This window comes from Peromyscus maniculatus, chromosome 9 (genome assembly GCF_049852395.1).
Source record: "Peromyscus maniculatus bairdii isolate BWxNUB_F1_BW_parent chromosome 9, HU_Pman_BW_mat_3.1, whole genome shotgun sequence".
Lineage (NCBI taxonomy): Eukaryota > Metazoa > Chordata > Mammalia > Rodentia > Cricetidae > Peromyscus > Peromyscus maniculatus.
The window spans coordinates 52462384-52481999 of NC_134860.1; the positions used below are offsets into that span (position 1 = coordinate 52462384).

Genomic DNA, 19616 nt, shown 5'->3' on the forward strand with positions numbered 1-19616 from the left:
AATCAAGTCATCAGAACCTGCCATAATTCCTGTTTCTTTACATAAAACACAGAGTCCACAGAATTTGGGATAAAAATAACCCCAAGTTACATGATAAAATTCTGTCTTTCGAGGCTAAGGAAAAAACGTTATCCCCCCAAAGCCTTTACCTTTACAATTTCAATATGCTTCTGAAAGCTATCATTCACTCTCCCCTTGAAGTTCATGGAACAGTACTCACAGACTGAATACTAAACCACAAAAACCAGAATGCAGTAATGCAGTAATCTCAGAATGATTACTCTTTAGTGCCTAATGATCTTGGATTACTCTCAGAACACAGAGACAGGAAACCAAGCCATCAAGTCGGCATGGAAGTGTAGACCTTCAACCTGGCTCCTGAAGGTTAGTCAGGCATGGGAATGTTTATTTACAACTGGCACTTGGAGATTGGCCAAGACTAGAAGTCCAGGAGTTCAAGGACAGCCTAAACTACTTAACCCTGTCTCAAAGCATACAAACAAAAAGCCAACAAGGAAACAGAGTGGGGGTACTGTGCCTAGCCTCATGCCCCCCCAACCCCCGCTTGCCTCCTTTCTTGGTAATGGGAGTGAGTTCTGTGAACAGGAAGCTGCATTCAGAGTACTTTAAAGCCCTGAACTCAGATTGATTTTTCCCCCTACCCGAGTAGGAAGACTTTGAGGCCAGGATCTTGTGATAAAAAGAGCTTACTTACTCCCCCTGTGTTGGGTCTTGTTGAGGGGGAAGTTTCCTCCCTCAAGTCAACTTAACAAAAGTTTTCCCTTCTCCGAGTCTCCTCTTACATCTCAGACCCTCTAGGGAGCCCAGAAATGAACCCTGCCCCCCATTCAGCCCACTGCACAGTCCAGCTTGCTCCTCAAAACCAGGTGGACAGGTTCATTAAACACTAAGGCTAGGTCCTGCTCCCAGGGTTCTGGACATGGGGACCTATTCATTCCTCAACGCCTGTGAAGCTAGTTCCCAGAATATTCTGTAAACATTTTCATTCCACTCCCTCCTTAGGCATTAGAGGTGCTTTAATACATCATGCTTTATTCTTGGAGGAATCCCATTCGTGTTTATATTACTTCTGGTTTGTTCAGGATAGGATAAGATTCCCGTGTTGGGCTGGAGAGATGGATCAGAGGTTAAGAGCACTGAGTGCTCTTCCAGAGGACCTGAGTTCAATTACCAGCAACCACATGGTGGCTCACAACCATCTGTAACGAGATCTGATGCCCTCTTCTGGCCTGCAGTCATACATGTTGTATACATAATAAATAAATAAATCTTAAAAAAAAAAAGATTCCCATGTGAATGTTACTACTGATTGAGAAAACAAATTTCAGGTCCACAAAGGGCAGTGTATCAGGGGTTCCTGTTTTCACTTCTTTGGGGACCTCCAGGCTAGGCAAGTGCTGTAACACTAAAAGGTCAAACCCTAGGGGCTTTATTTACTTTAATCGCTAAAAAAAAATTTAAATTAGATTTTATTTTATGATTGTTTTATCTGCATGTATGTATGTATCACGTGTGTGTTTGGTGCCCACAAAGGTCAGAAGAAAGCATCAGTTCCCCTGGAACTGGAGTTACAGTTGGTTGTGAGCTGCCATGTGGGTGCTGGGAATGGAATCCAGGCTCTCTGCAAGAGCAAGTGCTCTTAACTGCTGAGCCAGCCCCCCCCCAGAGGCTTTAGGATTACAAAAACTTCACAATCATTTTCATGTTTGTTTGCCATCACTTTTTTTGTTTGTTTGTTTGGTTTTCCCAGACAGGGTTTCTCTGTGTAGCTTTGAGCCTTTCCTGGATCTTGCTCTGTAGCCCAGGCTGGCCTCGAACTCACAGAGATCCGCCTGGCTCTGCCTCCTGAGTGCTAGGATTACAGACGTGCGCCACCACCGCCCGGCTGGCACATACTTGTAATAACTGCTTGGGAGGTGGAAGCAGGAAGATCAGAAGTTCAACAACAACCATGGCTTCACCATGAGTTCAAGGCAAGCCTTTATATATATACATGTGTGAATATATACATATAGATCTTTAAACCATAGGAGTGGCAAAGTAGAGAAGAGAAGCAATTAGAAGAAAAACAATTTTATTGTTGGCCTTAATTATTTTAGCAATTTGGGGCTTTGCTCTATTTTCAGGTGACTAACCCATTGTTACCAGTGATCCCCAGTGTTGACATTTATTCTAGAACATCATTGAGTTAGAAGACCATGGTCCTTCTGTCCCCAAGACAGATCCTATAAAGAGGGAAACATTTCTTGTTAGATACAAATTGAACCAGTAGCAAAAAAGGAGAAAACAAAACAAAAAACCAACAGTCTCTTATCAATCTGGACAGAAAGTGACGTCAAGTTTGTAAATCCAAACCTGTAACATCCCTGCCACCCTTCTCCTGTCACACTGTGACGTTATGTTTCAAGACAGGCTCTTACATAGTCCAGGTTGGCTTTTAACTTGATATGTAGTCCAGGCTGGCCTTGAACTCCTAGATTCCCTGCCACACCTGCACTAAGCCCGGCTCATCATGCTGTAAAGGGCGGGGAATCCCCTAATTCCCCTTCCAATAAATATACAAATATTCACAACCTGATTATTAAAATTTTTCACAAACTGTGTAAGGAGTTACCCTGAGACAATAGAAAAGGCAGATTGGTCCAGTATCAGAAGCAAGAGCATTCTGCTTGAGTGAGTGAGCGACAGAAGGAGTGAAAACACTGACTGGTAGGAGGAGGGTCTGACAAAGCTGGGACATGGCAGATCCCAGCTGCAGTGTGCGTGGCCATGTGCTCAGAACGACGGGGACGGCACAGAGCAGCCTTGCATGCTCTGACAGATGGTGGGATTTGGGGTGCACTGAGATCCTAAGCTGGGTCACAATACTCTCCATTCCAGGTCCCACAGAGGTGTGGGGCTGAGACAAGGCTTAAGTGTTCTAACGAGAAAGAACAAGAGGAGAGCAAGGGCCCTTTCCAGCCACTGTTTGCCCAGATCCCTGGCCCTCTCCACATGAGGCTAGAGAATTGGGTTTCTGTTGATCCAATTCCTTAGTCTGTACCCTGGTCACCTCCCCAGTCTACTGTCAAATTACTATCCTGCCTTGCCCACTATGAACACAAAACTTTTTAGTTCTTTGTGACCGAGTGTTTCAAAAAGGTTTAAACGGTCAATAAGGTGGTTATCTTTCAGTAATAGACCCCCCTTTTCTTCCTCAACCCCCCTCAGTCTTGTATGGCATCATCATCATCAACATCATCTTCCTCCTCCTCCTCTTCCTCACCATCTTCTGGCAGTTCTTCATCCTCATCTTCATCCCCCGCCTCTTCATCTAGACAAACTACCACCTCCGCTGGCTGAGGCAATCGAGAGTCAAACCAGTCCAACACTTGCTGAGTGCTAAGTCTTGATGCCTGACTCAGTTTAAGGACATCGGCTTCCTGCAGCTGCTGGTGGGCCGCCCAGTACCTCTCTAAAGGTCGTATGTCTGGTGGGGGCGGTGGGGCTGGCAGAGGTGGTGTCTTGGCCCATTCTTTCAAGGAATGAGTTGATGGTGTAGGAACAGCTGGATCTTGAAAAGTAGACATACCAAGTACTGCATTGTCCCGAAACCACTTCAGTTGTCCATGCTTCAAGGCATATCGGGTATCACCAAACCACTGAATGATCTCAGGGCGAGGTAAACCAGTGATCTGTTCTAGTTTATGGTAATCTTCCCGTCGTGCCCACTGGCACTGCAGGAAAAAGGATTTGAGGATGGCCAGCTGTTCTTTGGTTTTGCGCTTAGTCTTTCGCTGGTGCTGCATGTCTGGCGAAAGGTACTCTGTGGGGCCAACCCTACCTGCTACTGAGTTATTCCGTAGCCTTTGGGGCCAGGGTGGCTCTACGTGTGGGGACAGTGCCCGCTCACTGGGCGAGAGTGACTGTGGGCTGTAGCCCACAGGCTGGAGGGCTGGAGGGGTGGCAGTGGTTCCATTAGCCAGTACCTGGAAAGAGGGAGATGGAGGTGTCCCACTAGGTGCTGATTCCTCCTTACAACCACTGACAAGTAATGAGATCGATGGGGGCTTATCCCCAGCACGTGGCTGATGGACAGCTGTGGGCTGATTCCAGGAAGCAGTCCCTCCACATGACTGGTCGGACCCCCTTTCTACATGCTCCTTAGAGAGTCCACTGATCTGAAGATCCTGACAAAAATCTGATTGGTGGGGGAATTCTCTGCTGCCTGTCATCAGAAGTTCCTTCACTTTCTGGTGACTCTGTGGCAGCTGTGGTACCTGAGAGGGCTCCTCAGGCTCAACCTTCAATCCTTTCATCTGGGTGGGCTCACTAAGAGCCGGAGGACACAGTTCAAGAGCAACCTGCTCTGGAGAGGGCACTGGAGGTGTCTCCTGTGGGGGCCACACTGTGTGATGCGTGAAAGAGAGAAGAGACTTGAAATGGAGCTGATCTCGGTGGTACACCACTCGGGCCCGAGTCTCTTCTATCTCTTCAGATGACCAGCTAATGCCACAGCGGAGGCGTTGGGCCATGAACCAGGTCTTGACCTTCTCCATCTGCAGCCCATACCGCAGGCAGAGGAGTGCGATGTCCGCCAGGCTTGGGTAGGGGAAGTAGCTGAAGGTCTGCAGCAGCTGTTCATTTCCATCCAGCTCACTGGTCTGTGCTGCTTGAGTCCACACAAGCTGTAGTTCCTCAGAGATCGGAGGGAGGCAGATGAGCCCTGCTGCCGAGCTGTTAAGACTGCTGGCGTCTTTACTAGGAGGCATGGTGTGCTCTGACGTGTGCCCTTCAGAGGCAGCTGTAAGAAGAAAAACAGCTCCATCACCGAGGCTCTTCTGGCCCATCTTTTAATTTTTACCAAATTGCTAGACACCAAACAATTTTCTATTTGAATCATGTTGTACTGCTCCTAAAATGCTTCAATCATTTCTTGATTTTCACAATCAAGTCATCAGAACCTGCCATAATTCCTGTTTCTTTACATAAAACACAGAGTCCACAGAATTTGGGATAAAAATAACCCCAAGTTACATGATAAAATTCTGTCTTTAGAGGCTAAGGAAAAAACGTTATCCCCCCAAAGCCTTTACCTTTACAATTTCAATATGCTTCTGAAAGCTATCATTCACTCTCCCCTTGAAGTTCATGGAACAGTACTCACAGACTGAATACTAAACCACAAAAACCAGAATGCAGTAATGCAGTAATCTCAGAATGATTACTCTTTAGTGCCTAACGATCTTGGATTACTCTCAGAACACAGAGACAGGAAACCAAGCCATCAAGTCGGCATGGAAGTGTAGACCTTCAACCTGGCTCCTGAAGGTTAGTCAGGCATGGGAATGTTTATTTACAACTGGCACTTGGAGATTGGCCAAGACTAGAAGTCCAGGAGTTCAAGGACAGCCTAAACTACTTAACCCTGTCTCAAAGCATACAAACAAAAAGCCAACAAGGAAACAGAGTGGGGGTACTGTGCCTAGCCTCATGCCCCCCCAACCCCCGCTTGCCTCCTTTCTTGGTAATGGGAGTGAGTTCTGTGAACAGGAAGCTGCATTCAGAGTACTTTAAAGCCCTGAACTCAGATTGATTTTTCCCCCTACCCGAGTAGGAAGACTTTGAGGCCAGGATCTTGTGATAAAAAGAGCTTACTTACTCCCCCTGTGTTGGGTCTTGTTGAGGGGGAAGTTTCCTCCCTCAAGTCAACTTAACAAAAGTTTTCCCTTCTCCGAGTCTCCTCTTACATCTCAGACCCTCTAGGGAGCCCAGAAATGAACCCTGCCCCCCATTCAGCCCACTGCACAGTCCAGCTTGCTCCTCAAAACCAGGTGGACAGGTTCATTAAACACTAAGGCTAGGTCCTGCTCCCAGGGTTCTGGACATGGGGACCTATTCATTCCTCAACACCTGTGAAGCTAGTTCCCAGAATATTCTGTAAACATTTTCATTCCACTCCCTCCTTAGGCATTAGAGGTGCTTTAATACATCATGCTTTATTCTTGGAGGAATCCCATTCGTGTTTATATTACTTCTGGTTTGTTCAGGATAGGATAAGATTCCCGTGTTGGGCTGGAGAGATGGATCAGAGGTTAAGAGCACTGAGTGCTCTTCCAGAGGACCTGAGTTCAATTACCAGCAACCACATGGTGGCTCACAACCATCTGTAACGAGATCTGATGCCCTCTTCTGGCCTGCAGTCATACATGTTGTATACATAATAAATAAATAAATCTTAAAAAAAAAAAAAAAAAAAAAAGATTCCCATGTGAATGTTACTACTGATTGAGAAAACAAATTTCAGGTCCACAAAGGGCAGTGTATCAGGGGTTCCTGTTTTCACTTCTTTGGGGACCTCCAGGCTAGGCAAGTGCTGTAACACTAAAAGGTCAAACCCTAGGGGCTTTATTTACTTTAATCGCTAAAAAAAATTTAAATTAGATTTTATTTTATGATTGTTTTATCTGCATGTATGTATGTATCACGTGTGTGTTTGGTGCCCACAAAGGTCAGAAGAAAGCATCAGTTCCCCTGGAACTGGAGTTACAGTTGGTTGTGAGCTGCCATGTGGGTGCTGGGAATGGAATCCAGGCTCTCTGCAAGAGCAAGTGCTCTTAACTGCTGAGCCAGCCCCCCGCCCCCCAGAGGCTTTAGGATTACAAAAACTTCACAATCATTTTCATGTTTGTTTGCCATCACTTTTTTTGTTTGTTTGTTTGTTTTTCCCAGACAGGGTTTCTCTGTGTAGCTTTGAGCCTTTCCTGGATCTTGCTCTGTAGCCCAGGCTGGCCTCGAACTCACAGAGATCCGCCTGGCTCTGCCTCCTGAGTGCTGGGATTAAAGGTGTGCGCCACCACCACCCAGCTTGTTTGCCATAGCTTTTAACAATCAAATCTAAGAGACCTGAGTCCATGCAGACCCTAAAGCAATATACTTGAAGGGTGCTTTACAAGAGATGAGACAGGTCTACGTGGAAGCAGCTTATGAATTCTTAGCTCCTGCTACTTTGCAGCTAGCTCTGAGAAATTGGGTAAGTCACTGAAACCCTACTGACTGTCAATCCCATTTGCCTCCTATGCAAAGAATGCTGCATGTATAGAAAAGTTACATATTGTCACCGAACATCTACTGTATGCCAGGCAGAATGTACTCAGAAACAGCAGCCTTTAGGTTTGGGGATGGCAGACTTGAGATCTACTGCAGCTTCCCTGTCTCCAGAACACTGTTTGTCCTTAGCCAAATCATTTTACCAAGGCGTAGTTTCTTATCAGAAAAAAGTGGTACCGGCCCAGGAAGTCTATACTGGGGCAGAAGCCAGGGTCTTCTGGTAGGCAAGCACCTTACCACTGAGCTATACGGCACTAGCCCTCACGATTTTATATTCTATATTTTGGGATTTGGATACAATTTCAGAATGAATTTTGGTGCTTTGGGGAAAAAAAATAGGGCTGGAGAGAAGACTCGATGCTTAAGAGCACCTTGCTGCTCTTCCAGAGAACCCAGGTTGAGTTCGAGCAGCCACAGGGCACCTTATTGCCATCTGTAATTCCAGTCCCAGAGGACCCGATGCCCTCTTCTGGCTTCTGTGGGCATTGAATGCATGTGGTATACAGACAATACTCATACATGTAAAATAAAAAAATAAAAATCAGGGCCACAGGTTAAGTCTTATAGGGATAAAGGCACTTTCAGCAGAGCCTACAACCTGTTTGATTCCTAGGACACATGGTGGAAAGAGAACCAACTCCCACAAGCTGTAGCCAAGAAATTGTCTAGTCAGTGTGAAGAGAGCTGACAGAAGACTATAAGGTATGTGCAGCTACATGTCTCAAGCAGCATCTTATTCATGAGGCCTGCTATCCTTCAGCTTCTCACAGCACAAACTGGATTACTGCAGTACAATGTACACTATACAACATCTTATTGTATAGTCTATATCTGGTTTCCATAATCCACAGGTTGTAGAATTCCTGAAATAGAATGTTGGCTTTTATTATTATTATTACTATTATTTTGAGACAGGGTTTCTCTGTGTAGCTGACTGTCCTGGTACTCCTTCTACAGTAGACCAAGCTGGCCTCTGCTTCCTGAGTGCTGGGATTAAAGGCATGCATCACTATGGCTGACTAGAATGATGTTTTATATCAAGACATGGCTGCATAGCTGGTAATCCTCTGGGAGAATCTGTTTTTTAATTAGGAACATTAGCTGTAACCAGGATGGCTCATAAGAATGGCAAGTAAGGGGCCAGGCATGGTGCACACCTCTAATCCCAACACTGAAGGCAGAGGCAGGTGGATCTCTTGAGTTTGTGGCCAGCCTGGTCTACAAAGTGAGTTCCAGGACAGCGAGGGCTATGCAGAGAGACCCTGTCTCAAAAAAAAAAAAAAAAATCGAAACAACAAAAATGACAAGTAGGATGGACTCCACAACTACAACTGTCAATATTCTTGTGCCTCCATTTTCGACTGGGCAGAGAAAGCGAATCAAAACTAGAGGGTTTCTACCTGGGGCAGAGATGGTGGTGGTCTATCTATTATGCACCCTTATTACAGATGCCAAATGTAGTATTCTTCCTTGTCATTTATTTAAAAACTATACTCAGCCGGGCGATGATGGCATACACCTTTAATCCCAGCACTGGGGAGGCAGAGCCAGGTGGATTTCTGTGAGTTCAAGACCAGCCTGGTCTACAGAGCGAGATCCAGGACAGGCACCAAAACTACACAGAGAAACCCTGATCTCAAAAACAAAACAAAAACAAAAACAAAAAACTATATTCAACACTCTTCCCCTTTTGACTTCTAACATCCCCAGCCAGATGGAAAGAACAAGCAGCCTCAACTTGCAGTTTAGATGCCCATTCACTGGTAGGGAAAAACAGGACTTTAGAATGTTCTGCTTGAATATAGGCTTGTACTAAAATAGAAGACAAAGTGGAAAACTAGATATGATCCTGCTCTCCCTAAGTCTTTATTCACATAAGATCTGAAGTACTGCCTAAGGTGTGTCTAGGTAGTACAATGTTAAGGGCCTTAAGGACTTTTGTGATGTTTAGTTTACGTGCTTCTGAACCTTTTAAGATTATGAACTTCTATGGGAATCAGATAAAAATTACAGACTCCCTGGGCTGGAGACATGGCTCAGCACAGGTTCAGTTCCTAGCACCCATACAAACATGATTCATAACTACCTGTCCACCTTTAACTCCAGTTTCAGGGGATCTAGGGCCCTCTAGCTTTCATGGGCTCCTGATCATACATGGTGCACACAAACACACACACATACACATAAATCAATCTTTTGTTAAAAGTGGCAGACTTTCAGAAAATGACTTAAAAAATTAAAATATCTCTAATAACATTCACATTTGCACTCAGAGGTCACTGCCCAGAAGCCAGCTTCAGAATCTTTGCCTTATAAGGCTTCCTAATTTAATGAAGGCAGTGTGGTATCTTACGTTAAAAATGAACCATCAGTTAATGTGAACAAATGTAAGCTTAGGAGTCAAGAATTAAGACTGCCTGGAAGGGGATATCTGCGGCACCAGTTGGGGTGGTGAAGGTGCTAAATGGTTCACAGGTGACATGACTAATACCCACTGTGTCCTGGGTATCCAAGGTTAGCTCTTCTCTAGTACAACAGTCTGGCTTTAATCAGTTGTCTGGGTGCTTGCAACAGTGTGCTTCTTCAACTGTTTATTCCCCTATGTAGCTGCCAATTTCTGGGTATTTGTATATTATCAATTAAACATCATGAAAACCTATTAAAATATGAAAACTAAATCACCTCAAGAGGCCAAGCCAACCCAAAAAGATCACAAATTCGAGGCCAGCCTGAGTTACGAAATAATACTAGATAAACAGAAAAATTAAATGCTTTGGAGAGACTAATTCAAGACTATGCATCAAACCCTGCCCAGTTAGGCAAGGGAACTGTAGATTGAATTGAGTGTGCTCCATTCAGGCGGCTTCCAAATGTCCAATCTCGATTCACTTTGAAGAGTGCCAAACTGGAAATAACACATGATTAGAGTGAGCAGCTCTCATGTCGAGTGGCATAGAATTACCTGGGAAACTTATAAGGCCACCCTCCTCCCCATTCCCATCTGATTAGTGGACTGGAACGCAGGCAGGCATAGTTTTAAAAAGTTCTCAGGGTGCAGTTAATACTAGAAAAGAAGTTAAACAACACACCAGAGATGGGTGAAATCTACTTCCAATTGTAAAGTTCAGGTTATTGCATGTAATTAATTTTTAGATTTCTAGCTTAACTATAGCTATAAATGGACTTCAAACACATGACAAAAAGACTCGGACACAACATCGATCTAGGCCCACACTGATTTTCAAGCAAGCCTCAAGCTTGAGTTTTCTTCCAGTTTACAAGTCTGAGATAGGGGCGCACCCCCGGGAACCTGTGAGGACTTTTCGTTTCCTGGTTGGCTGTCTCAGTATGGAGGGGCACGAGAGTCAGGGGCTGGTTTCCTTTAAATCTTTCATTCCCAAATGGCATTGCTCCCCAGAAGGAAGGTCCGGTTGCATATGCGTGTTGAGGTCGCCAGGAGGTGGTCATGGGCATGGGGAAGGCCTGGGAGGCAATCTGAAGGGCCCGGAACTGGGTCGGAGAACAAAAAAGTTGCTGCAGCTGGAGCGGTGAGCCCCAGGAGGCAGGCGAACCTGCATCCTCGGGGAGGGCGTCCCAACCCCGTCTTTCCCATCCCCCTACACACACTCCTTGGCCTCCCCGGGCTACACCAGACTCCAAAGTCCAGGGGAGGGCGGGAGGGGAGAGGGGGACAGAACCCGACGACTTCCAACGGAGGATTCTCCTCCCCCCACGAGGATGGGGCTCTGAGGGTTGAGGTGTCGCAGCAGCCGGGAGGCAGGCCCAGGGGCTGGGGGGTCGGTCACTCACCGCGGCGCGGCCCGGGCGGCGGCTCCCAGCCTCGCACCGTGGGCCGGGGCGGGAAAGGGGAAGAGGAGAGGACAGGGTATCCGAGAGGGAGAGGGGCTGCGGGACGCCGGGCTCCCGCACGCCAGCCGCGCGGAGCCCTGGACCGCCGCTGCCCCCGCCCCTGAAGCGAGGCGCTCCGCCCCCTGGTCGCCGGGCTCCGAGGCGGAGGAGGGGCCGAGGTCCGGATCGGTGGGCGGGCACCGGCCCAACGCACCAGACCGGCCATTGGCTGCGCCCGTCTTGGCCCAAGTCCGCGATTGGCTCCGCGGGCCTAAGCGGGTCACTGCGTGCGCACAGGGCAGGGAAGACGTCTTCCAGGCCCCCGCGGCGCGTCCAGCGCATCTCTGCACCCTGTGCCCCTTGCTAAGCTCTTTTCTGCTCTGCCTGCCCCCGCCCCAGGGAAGCCCTTTTAAAATACCCACTTCCAGGCCTAAGCCGGAACCCACCGCCGCCACTTGCGGCCCCGTAACGAAACGCGTTTTTAAACCCGCCGAGAACGTGGATCCGAGGTTTTGGCCTCCAGAAAGACGAGGATCTTAAGAACCCCGAGACTTCGGCCCCTTCTGAGGTCTACGTGGCCACAGACAGGTGTTTCCAGTGATTTAATACTCTGGTTTTCGCTGTTGGAGTGTGACTAGATGTGCTGTTCACTAAACCATTTTCCCATATGGTACAAAGTTCCCGACCAAATTGGGGATATTTACGATGTCCTACCTTACTTGGGAACGACACTTCCGAAGTGACTTCTGTTGTGGACGTTTGAAAAGGCCCAGTCTTAACTATTTAGGTCTTTCCTGCCTACTGCTGCATGGATTTTTCTTGAAAAGAACAAATGGATGCTGAAAAAAAAAAATGGCTCGGAGATTAAGAGCACATGCTGCTCTTCCAGAGGACCTGAGTTAGGTTACCAGCGCCTACATCACAACCACCTGTAACTTAAATTCTGAGGGATCTGAAGGCCTCTTCAGGACCCTGTGAGCACCTGCACTGACATGCTATGTCCCCCTGTCGTCGCCGCCCACCCCCCATTTTAAAAATACTAAAAAAATACAAAAACAAATGCCAACTCACCCCAAATATGGCACCAAAGACAGACCAAAGAGATGACTCCACCCAAGTATAGCTTGGTGAATCGGACTTTAATTGGGGTTATTTACAGAAACAGGAGCAACTTATCAGTGGTTGTGCCTCCCCACCACCCAATAAAGTGTCTCTCTTGTCCTAACAACTGTTAACAGTTTATATATCCTCAGGGAATGGACGGAACCTGTGAACTCCTCCCCCAGCATCCTGGTATTTCTGTAAGGTGGGACCTCATGAGCACCCTCCATGACAGAGTGTTAATGGGCTCAGTCTTGTGTGGATCTCCTGCAGGTAACCACAGATGTACTTGAATTCAGGGAGGGGACAGTTTTACCTTTCCCTAAGGATAGCATTGGGTTCCACAAGTTCTCTCTAAGAAACCAGGTACCAGGAGGAGAGGAGGGAGGGGAAACTGGTCGGTATGTAAAGTAAACAAACAAAAATTAATAAGAAAAAGGAAGAAAGAAACCAGGCATAAAACTCCTTTCATTCTTCAGGGCTGCACTCCATGCAGGCTGACAGACATTTTAAATGTCTCTGCTTCGATGCTGAGCTATATTTTCTGTGGCCAGTCCATGATCTGCCTCCAGTCCCCTTCCTCATTACACTTAGTAACTCAGTCTCAATATTAAATGCCCTCTATGTCCAAAACATCGTGGGATCAAACAAGGAAACAGCTTCCTTTTTAAAGTTAGACACCTTTGATGTGTAAGGCTTTGAGCCATAGCTGTCGATGTTTACAAGACATTCTTCTGAATAACAATACAATGTTCCAGCCCGGCGGTGGTGGCGCACGCCTTTAATCCCAGCACTCGGGAGGCAGAGCCAGGTGGATCTCTGTGAGTTCGAGACCAGCCTGGGCTACCAAGTGAGTTCCAGGAAAGGCGCAAAGCTACACAGAGAAACCCTGTCTTGAAAAAAAACAAAAAAACAAAAAACAAAAAAACAAAAAACAATACAATGTTCCATTGGTTGGTTTGTAATGAAGAAAGGAGAAATGGAGCATTTTAGGGGGGCAGCCCTCAGTTACCAGGGGTGGGGGTGAAGGCACATCCCCTCATAACTATTGGACTGGACTGTGCTTGTTTGGCTGAAGAAGCAGGAGGGAGCTGTCTGTGGGAACTAAGCACCTGACTGGAGAGTTTGGTAAATTACTTTGGGCAACAAGGATTATCAGCTTAGAAATTTAAAAGATAACAACTGAGTCGCATTGAGTTTTTCAGACATTCACTCCCCAGAGTTAGAGGGCTGGGAAATGGCTCGCTGGTTAAGAGCACTTGATGATCTTCCTGAGGACTAGGGTTTGAATCCCAGCAATCACTGGTTCACAGCCATCTGTAACTCCAGTTCCAGGGGAGTGCCCTCTTCATGGGCACTGCATGCATGTGGTACATAGACACACATGGTGCCAAACACTCAAACATTTCAAAGTAAAGTAATCAAGAGAGCGGTTGGTGGGAGGAAAGACAGAAGAAACTCCCGTAAACTGGTTCTAGAGTACAGGCTTGCTTATGAGTTTTAACCTCCAGGTTTAGAAGACACATTACCCAATCAATGAGCAGCCATCCAGGGTCACATTAAAAAAAAGAACCTGCCTTTAGCAGGATAATATCCTCTTCAACTCTTCTAGGACTTGTACTTAAGACTGGGGACTCACCCTGGGAGGTGGTGGTGCTTGCCTTTAATCCCAGCACTCAGGAGGCAGAAGCAGGCAGATCTGAGCCAAGGCCACACAGAGAAACCCTGTCTCAAAAAACAAAATAGGGATTGAGGATTTAGCTCAGTGCCCTGGTTCAGTCCTCTGCTCCGGGGGAAAAATAAAAATAAATAGAAAATGTCCATAGTGGAAATGATAACTTGTTAAGATTGATGTGTCCCACTCGGGCATGGTTCACACCTTTGATCCCAGCACTGAGGAGGCAGAGGCAGGCAGATCTCTGAGTTAGAAGCCAGCATGGTCTAAAAAGAGTTCCAGGACAGCCAGGCCTACACAGAGAAACCCTGTCTCAAAAAAACAGCAACAAAAGAAAAAAATTGATGTTTCCCTCCTTTCTCCTTCCATCAGGTGGCAGTGGATGCCAGGCATGTTGAGATTGGCTGAGCTGGGGTACACTTAATTTGGGCTTAGTAGGGGTACTTGTGTGGTTTACAGTTATATCTACTGATAAATTATCCCACTGCTGGCATAGTTTCTGGACTGAACTGTCCTCCTATTCATGTTAAAGCAGTGAAGCAACAATAATAACTCCAATTTGTTTGTTTGTTTGTTTGTTTTTCAAGACAGGGTTTCTCTGTGTAACAGCCCTGGATGTCTGGAACTCTGTAGACCAGGCTGGCCTAGAACTCAGAGATTGGCCTGCCTCTGCCTCCCAGGTGCTGGAATTAAAGGCATGCACCACCACCTTCCTGCCCCTTTTTCTTTATAGTAAATATTACTTACTCATCATATGAAAAGGCTACCAGAGCAGCGGGACTGGTACCGCTCTGTGGATACAGGTGCCTGCTGCCAAGCCTGATCACTTAGATTTGATCCCAGGGAAACCACACCGTGGAAAGGGAGAGCCACTCCAGAAGGTTGTCCTCTGTTCCACCTGGGTCTTGAACGCACACAAATAAGCCAGGTGTCGTGGTGCTTATCTTTAAGCCCATTACTCGGGAGGCAGAGGCAGGTGGACTTCTGAGGACAGCCTGGTCTACACAGTGAGCTCCCGGACAGCCAGGGTTATATAGTGAGACCTTGTATCAAACAACAACAGAAGGCTATCAAAGATGACGTATCCAGTATGCCACACAAAAAAATTGTTTGCCCCGTAATTTTCATCAGCTTCTAAAAAAAACTGTAACATTTCCATTTTTCCCATTCTACTAATGTTCACTTTGTGCCCAGTTCTGTATTTTTCTTCTTAAAAGTTGTGTACTTTGGGGACACAGAAATCTGACTCTACCATGTAACCAAATGACCAAGCTCAATTTCTGTCCAGCTTTTTTCATCTTTTAAATGCCAGAGGTGAAGGGAGCTGGAAGGCTGAATAGTCAGAGCTGCAAGTGGTGGGAATTTGGGATGGATCTGAAATACTAAAAACTACATTCAAGTTGTCTGTGAAAGAAAGAATTCAGACCGACCCCCCGCCCAACTACAGTGTCTAAGTGTGGAGAAAGGCTAGGACCATAGGACCCCTGCACACCTGTACCTACCTCTCTCTGGGGGTCTGGCCCTCATGTTGACTCCTCATATCTGGTATCCCTTTCCATACACACTGAGCGTGGGTGCTGGGCAGTGACATCACAACTCGACTATTATGATGTAATGAGGAGGCATGCTCCAACTCGGGCTTCCCTAATAGGTCTGTTGTCTCATTACACTACGGCTAATTCCGTTATTTTATCATTCGGATATGTGGGAACCAGTTCTGTTAAAACCTGATCCTTTCCAGGGACTTCTTTATAGTTTATTTCTGTCCATCCATTTTGGATTAGAAGTCCTTGCTTTTCATCATTATATTGTTTGCTTTAGGGTGGCCTTTGATAAGCACAGGACTTCACTCTCCCCCTGCGTGAGGGTCAGAGCATAACTTAGAAACAACGAAGAATCCTGACCTAAGAGGAAATAGCTTTTCCCAAGCTGTTGCCTTTAACTGAACCACCAGCTAGTGCTGGATCCCAGAGTCTGGCCCTCCGAACCTCCCACCATCGAAAATGATAAAAAAGATCATTTTATTATTGGGGTGTCAGGGTTGCCTACCCTTCTGTACCTCCTTCTCACCCAACTTTTACACAAAGAACTCCAGTAGAAAGTGTTGTCAAGATAGCTGAGGGGTAAAGGTGCTGTGCTGGATAGTTTTAACTTCACACATGCTAAAGTCATCTGGGAGGAGGGGACCTCAGAAAATGCCTCCAAAAGACAGGGTTTGTAAGCAAGCCTGAAAGGCATTCTCTTAATTAGTGATTGATGGGGGAGGGCCCAGCCTATTGCGGGTGGGGCCATCCCCAGGCTGGTGGTCCCAGGTTCTATAAGAAAGCAGGTTGATCAAGCCATAAAAGCAAGCCAGTAAGCAGCACCCCTCCGTGGCCTCTGCATCAGCTCCTGCCTCCAGGTTCCTGCCCTGTTTGAGTTCCTGTCCTGACGTCCTTCAGTGATGAGCAGCAATGCTGAAGTGGAAGCCTAATAAACCCTTCCTCCCCAGCTTGCCTTTTGGTCACCATGTTTCATTGCAGCAGTAGAAACCCTGACTAGGACTGTACCTGTGGCAAAGCCTAAGGATCTGAGTTCTGTCCCCGGGACCCACACAGTGAAAGAAAAAAAAAAAAACTGTCTCCAAGATTATCCTCTGACCTCCTCAAGTGCCCTCCCAATAAATAAATAAAAATTAGTAAGTAATAGCTAGGTATGGTGGTTCAAACCTATCTTCCCAGATGAGTCAGGATTATGGGTTCAAGGTCAGCCTGGGTTACATAGGACCTGGCCAGCCAGAGCTCCATAACAAGACTCTCAGAAAAAGTAAAGGGAAACAGGAAAGGAGGTGGGGAAGGGAAACCCGCACTCAGCTCTTGCCACCAGGCACCAAAAAGAACACTTCCAAATAGCTTTCTCCCTGATATTTTGTTTTGCTTTTTCTTTTTTGGTTTTTCGAGACAGGGTTTCTCTGTGTAGCTTTGCTCCTTTCCTAGAACTCGCTTTGGAGACCAGGCTGGCCTCGAACTCACAGAGATCCGCCTGCCTCTGCCTCCCAAGTGCTGGGATTAAAGGTGTGCGCCACCACCTGGCTGCTTTTTATTTATTTATTTATTTTTATTTTTTTAATTTAATTTAATTTAATTTTATAATATAATTTAGTTCTACATATCAGCCACGGATTCCTTTGTTCTCCCCCCTCCCGCCCCCCTCCCCTTCCCCCCAGCCCACCCCCCCATCCTTTTTTTTTTCCTTGAGTTTTTCATGTTATTTTATTTTATTTATTTATTTATTTTTTGGCTTTTTGAGACAGCGTTTCTCTGTGTAGTTTTTTTTTTTTTGTTTGTTTGTTTTGTTTTTTTGTTTTTCGAGACCAGGTTTCTCTGTGTAGTTTTGCGCCTTTCCTGGATCTCGCTCTGTAGCCCAGGCTGGCCTCGAACTCACAGAGATCCGCCTGGCTCTGCCTCCCGAGTGCTGGGATTAAAGGCGTGCGCCACCACCGCCTGGCTCAGATATGGTTTTATACCAGAAGAGAGGGCAGCTGCACGAGGAATCTGAAGTGAGGCTTCCAGCTTCCGGCACAGTGCACCGGGCTGCACTGGGGGGGGGGGGGGGAGGGCTGGAGAACGGTGTGGGAGGTCACAGAACAAACTGGCGTTTTCTCCACATTAGCTGCCCAGTGCTGTAGTACCCAGGCTATCTACTTACAAAGATCAATGCCATTACCATCGTCACCCGAGGAAGCTCAAGGCTGGGGAGAGAGACCTTACCCCTTCCTGGAGAGGGAAGGAGACTAGTGGGGAAGGAGGGGGTGGTCAAGACGTAATCTCTTGTTTTTGAGACAGAGTCTGTGTCGCCCTAGCTGTCCTGAAACTATGTGGACCAGGCTGGCCTCAAAACTCATAGAGATCCACCTGCTTCTACCTCCCCAGTGTTGGATTAAAAGCACGTACCACCACCACCCAGCTTCCTCTCCCGCTGCCCCCCCCACCCCAAGATAGGGTTTCTCTATTTAACAGCCTTGGTTGTCTGGAGCTCACTCTGGACACCAGGCTGGCCTCGAACTCGCAGAGAACCACCTGCCTCTGGGATTAAAGTTGTGTGTGCCACCAAGCCCAGCTAAGCAATCTTTTGCCATAACGGTCGAGGGTGAGTAGTGAGATGTGGTGGTCAGGAGATCCGACCAAGGGTTAAGTCCTGTCTCTGAAGCACACTGACAAATTATGACAACCGCTGCCCACTTCTCACTCCGGGATTTGTGTCTTCTGTGAAGGAACCTGAACCCAAGGATTTCTAGAGACAGGCCTTTCACATTTCTGATTGTGTGTGACTGCTAAGGTCCAGAGGAGCTCTCAACAAATACGCGCAAGAAGCAAAAATGTCGGCGTTCAGTTGGAGGTTGCAGAGTTAGGGCTTATTATGAAAGAAATAGGTAACTTTTTTAAAAAGAAGTGGGTGTGGCTGCGTTCCTGCCGAGCTACCCCTGGCCTGGCTCCAGAGCGCAGCATGGGCCCTAACCCGTCCTTTGTTTAGCTCATACCTTTAGTCACCCTTTGTGAATCTTGTCTCAGAGTCTCCCAAGGGCACAAAGGCCTATGCAAAACTTGGTTCAGGAAAACCATGGTACCTGACGAATCGAGGAGTTGGCACTTGGCATTATATTTTGGGGAGCTCCTTTCAGGTTGTTTTGAGCATATGAAAATCAACTTGCTAAAGTGTGAATATTGAGAAAAATAAAAATGCCCTGGGCGAAGGGAAAGTGCTTCCGTCCTTAGAGGCTGGACCCCCCTGCAGCCCAGAAAGGCGAAATTCATCCTTAAGGTGCCTCTGAGTGCGTGTGGATCCGTGGGAACCCACACCCCCGGCAGTTTGGCATCGTAGCACAGCAATTACAAGTTTGAGACCAGGCTGGGCTAAGCGATAGGACCACATTTCAAGTCAAAACATCAAAAAGAGGGAGAAGGGAGGATGAAGGGCCAGGAGGAGGCTGTGAGACGGGTAGGTGTAGGGGGCTTCCTGACATCCAGTGGAAGGGAAAGGGGGTTTGCGCTGCAATCCTCAAGGACAGTCGTGTTCTCTCATGGCACTTTCCAGTGTGTGGGAACCATAGAGAAAGTCTCCACCACAGGCCGGATGCAGGACTCCTAAAATCTGAGCAAGCAACTAACCACCGCCATTTCCCATGTCTGGCTGGACCAGGGCAGCAAGGTGTGGGAGCTGATGTCTGAGCTCTCCCCGGGCATACTGTTCTTTGCTTATGCACTGTAAGAAATGTAGGTTGAGTCTCGGAAAGAACAGTGTGAGGAAAGAAAAGGAGTCTCGCTTTTTTTTTTTTTTTTTTTTTTTTTTTGATAGGTGGTAGGATTTATGATTCTGCTACACTAGCCCAGTACAAGGTAAGGAAAGGCCAGAGACAGGGAGAATCTTGAACTCATGTACCAGGAAAGCAGCCATCTGGACGAGAACTATCTTCTGGGACTCTCAAAAGGACTAGGCACACAGATAACACTCAAGACAGTTCGTAATAGGTCCGTTTCCCGCTGTACAAGGCTTGTGGTATACTGTCAGCTTTGTTAGTCCAGGGTTCCAAGGACGAGGCACCTACTGTTTGGGCGCAAAAGGAGGTAGGTCAGTCCAGGTCCATCCAACCTTGGGGACTAGAGAAAAGTACCAGCTTATTCTCGAGTGCTGTAGCAGCTCAGTAAAGAACCAGAAGATGTGGGTGGTGGCAGGGCGGCAGCGCATGCCTTTAATCCCAGCACTCAGGAGACAGAGGCAGGTAGATCCTTGTGAGTTCAAGGCCAGCCTGGTCTACAAAGCAAGTTCCAGGACGGCCAGGGCTACACAGAGAAACCCTGTCTCAAAAACAAAACAAAACAAAACAAAAACAAACAAACAAACA

At 47.0% G+C, this 19616-nt stretch overlaps 1 protein-coding gene across 4 annotated transcripts; it reads right to left on the minus strand.

Moving 5' to 3' along the window:
* Window positions 1-2078: 2078 nt before the first annotated feature.
* On the minus strand, window positions 2079-15380 carry LOC102924888 (homeobox and leucine zipper protein Homez). Of its 4 annotated transcripts, none has more exons than XM_076545012.1 (3): window positions 15238-15380; window positions 3287-4804; window positions 2079-2246 (listed from the first exon to the last, which is right to left on the minus strand). In XM_076545012.1, the coding sequence occupies exons 1-3, from the start codon at window positions 15260-15262 to the stop codon at window positions 2194-2196; spliced, it is 1596 nt and encodes a 531-aa protein (XP_076401127.1). In that variant the 5' UTR covers window positions 15263-15380; the 3' UTR covers window positions 2079-2193. The 4 variants fall into 4 exon arrangements, with proteins under 4 accessions (XP_076401127.1, XP_076401126.1, XP_042140804.2 ...); XM_076545011.1 differs by lacking the exon at window positions 15238-15380 and adding an exon at window positions 10921-11200; XM_042284870.2 differs by having other exon boundaries at window positions 2079-4804.
* Between the last annotated feature and the right edge of the window lie 4236 nt (window positions 15381-19616).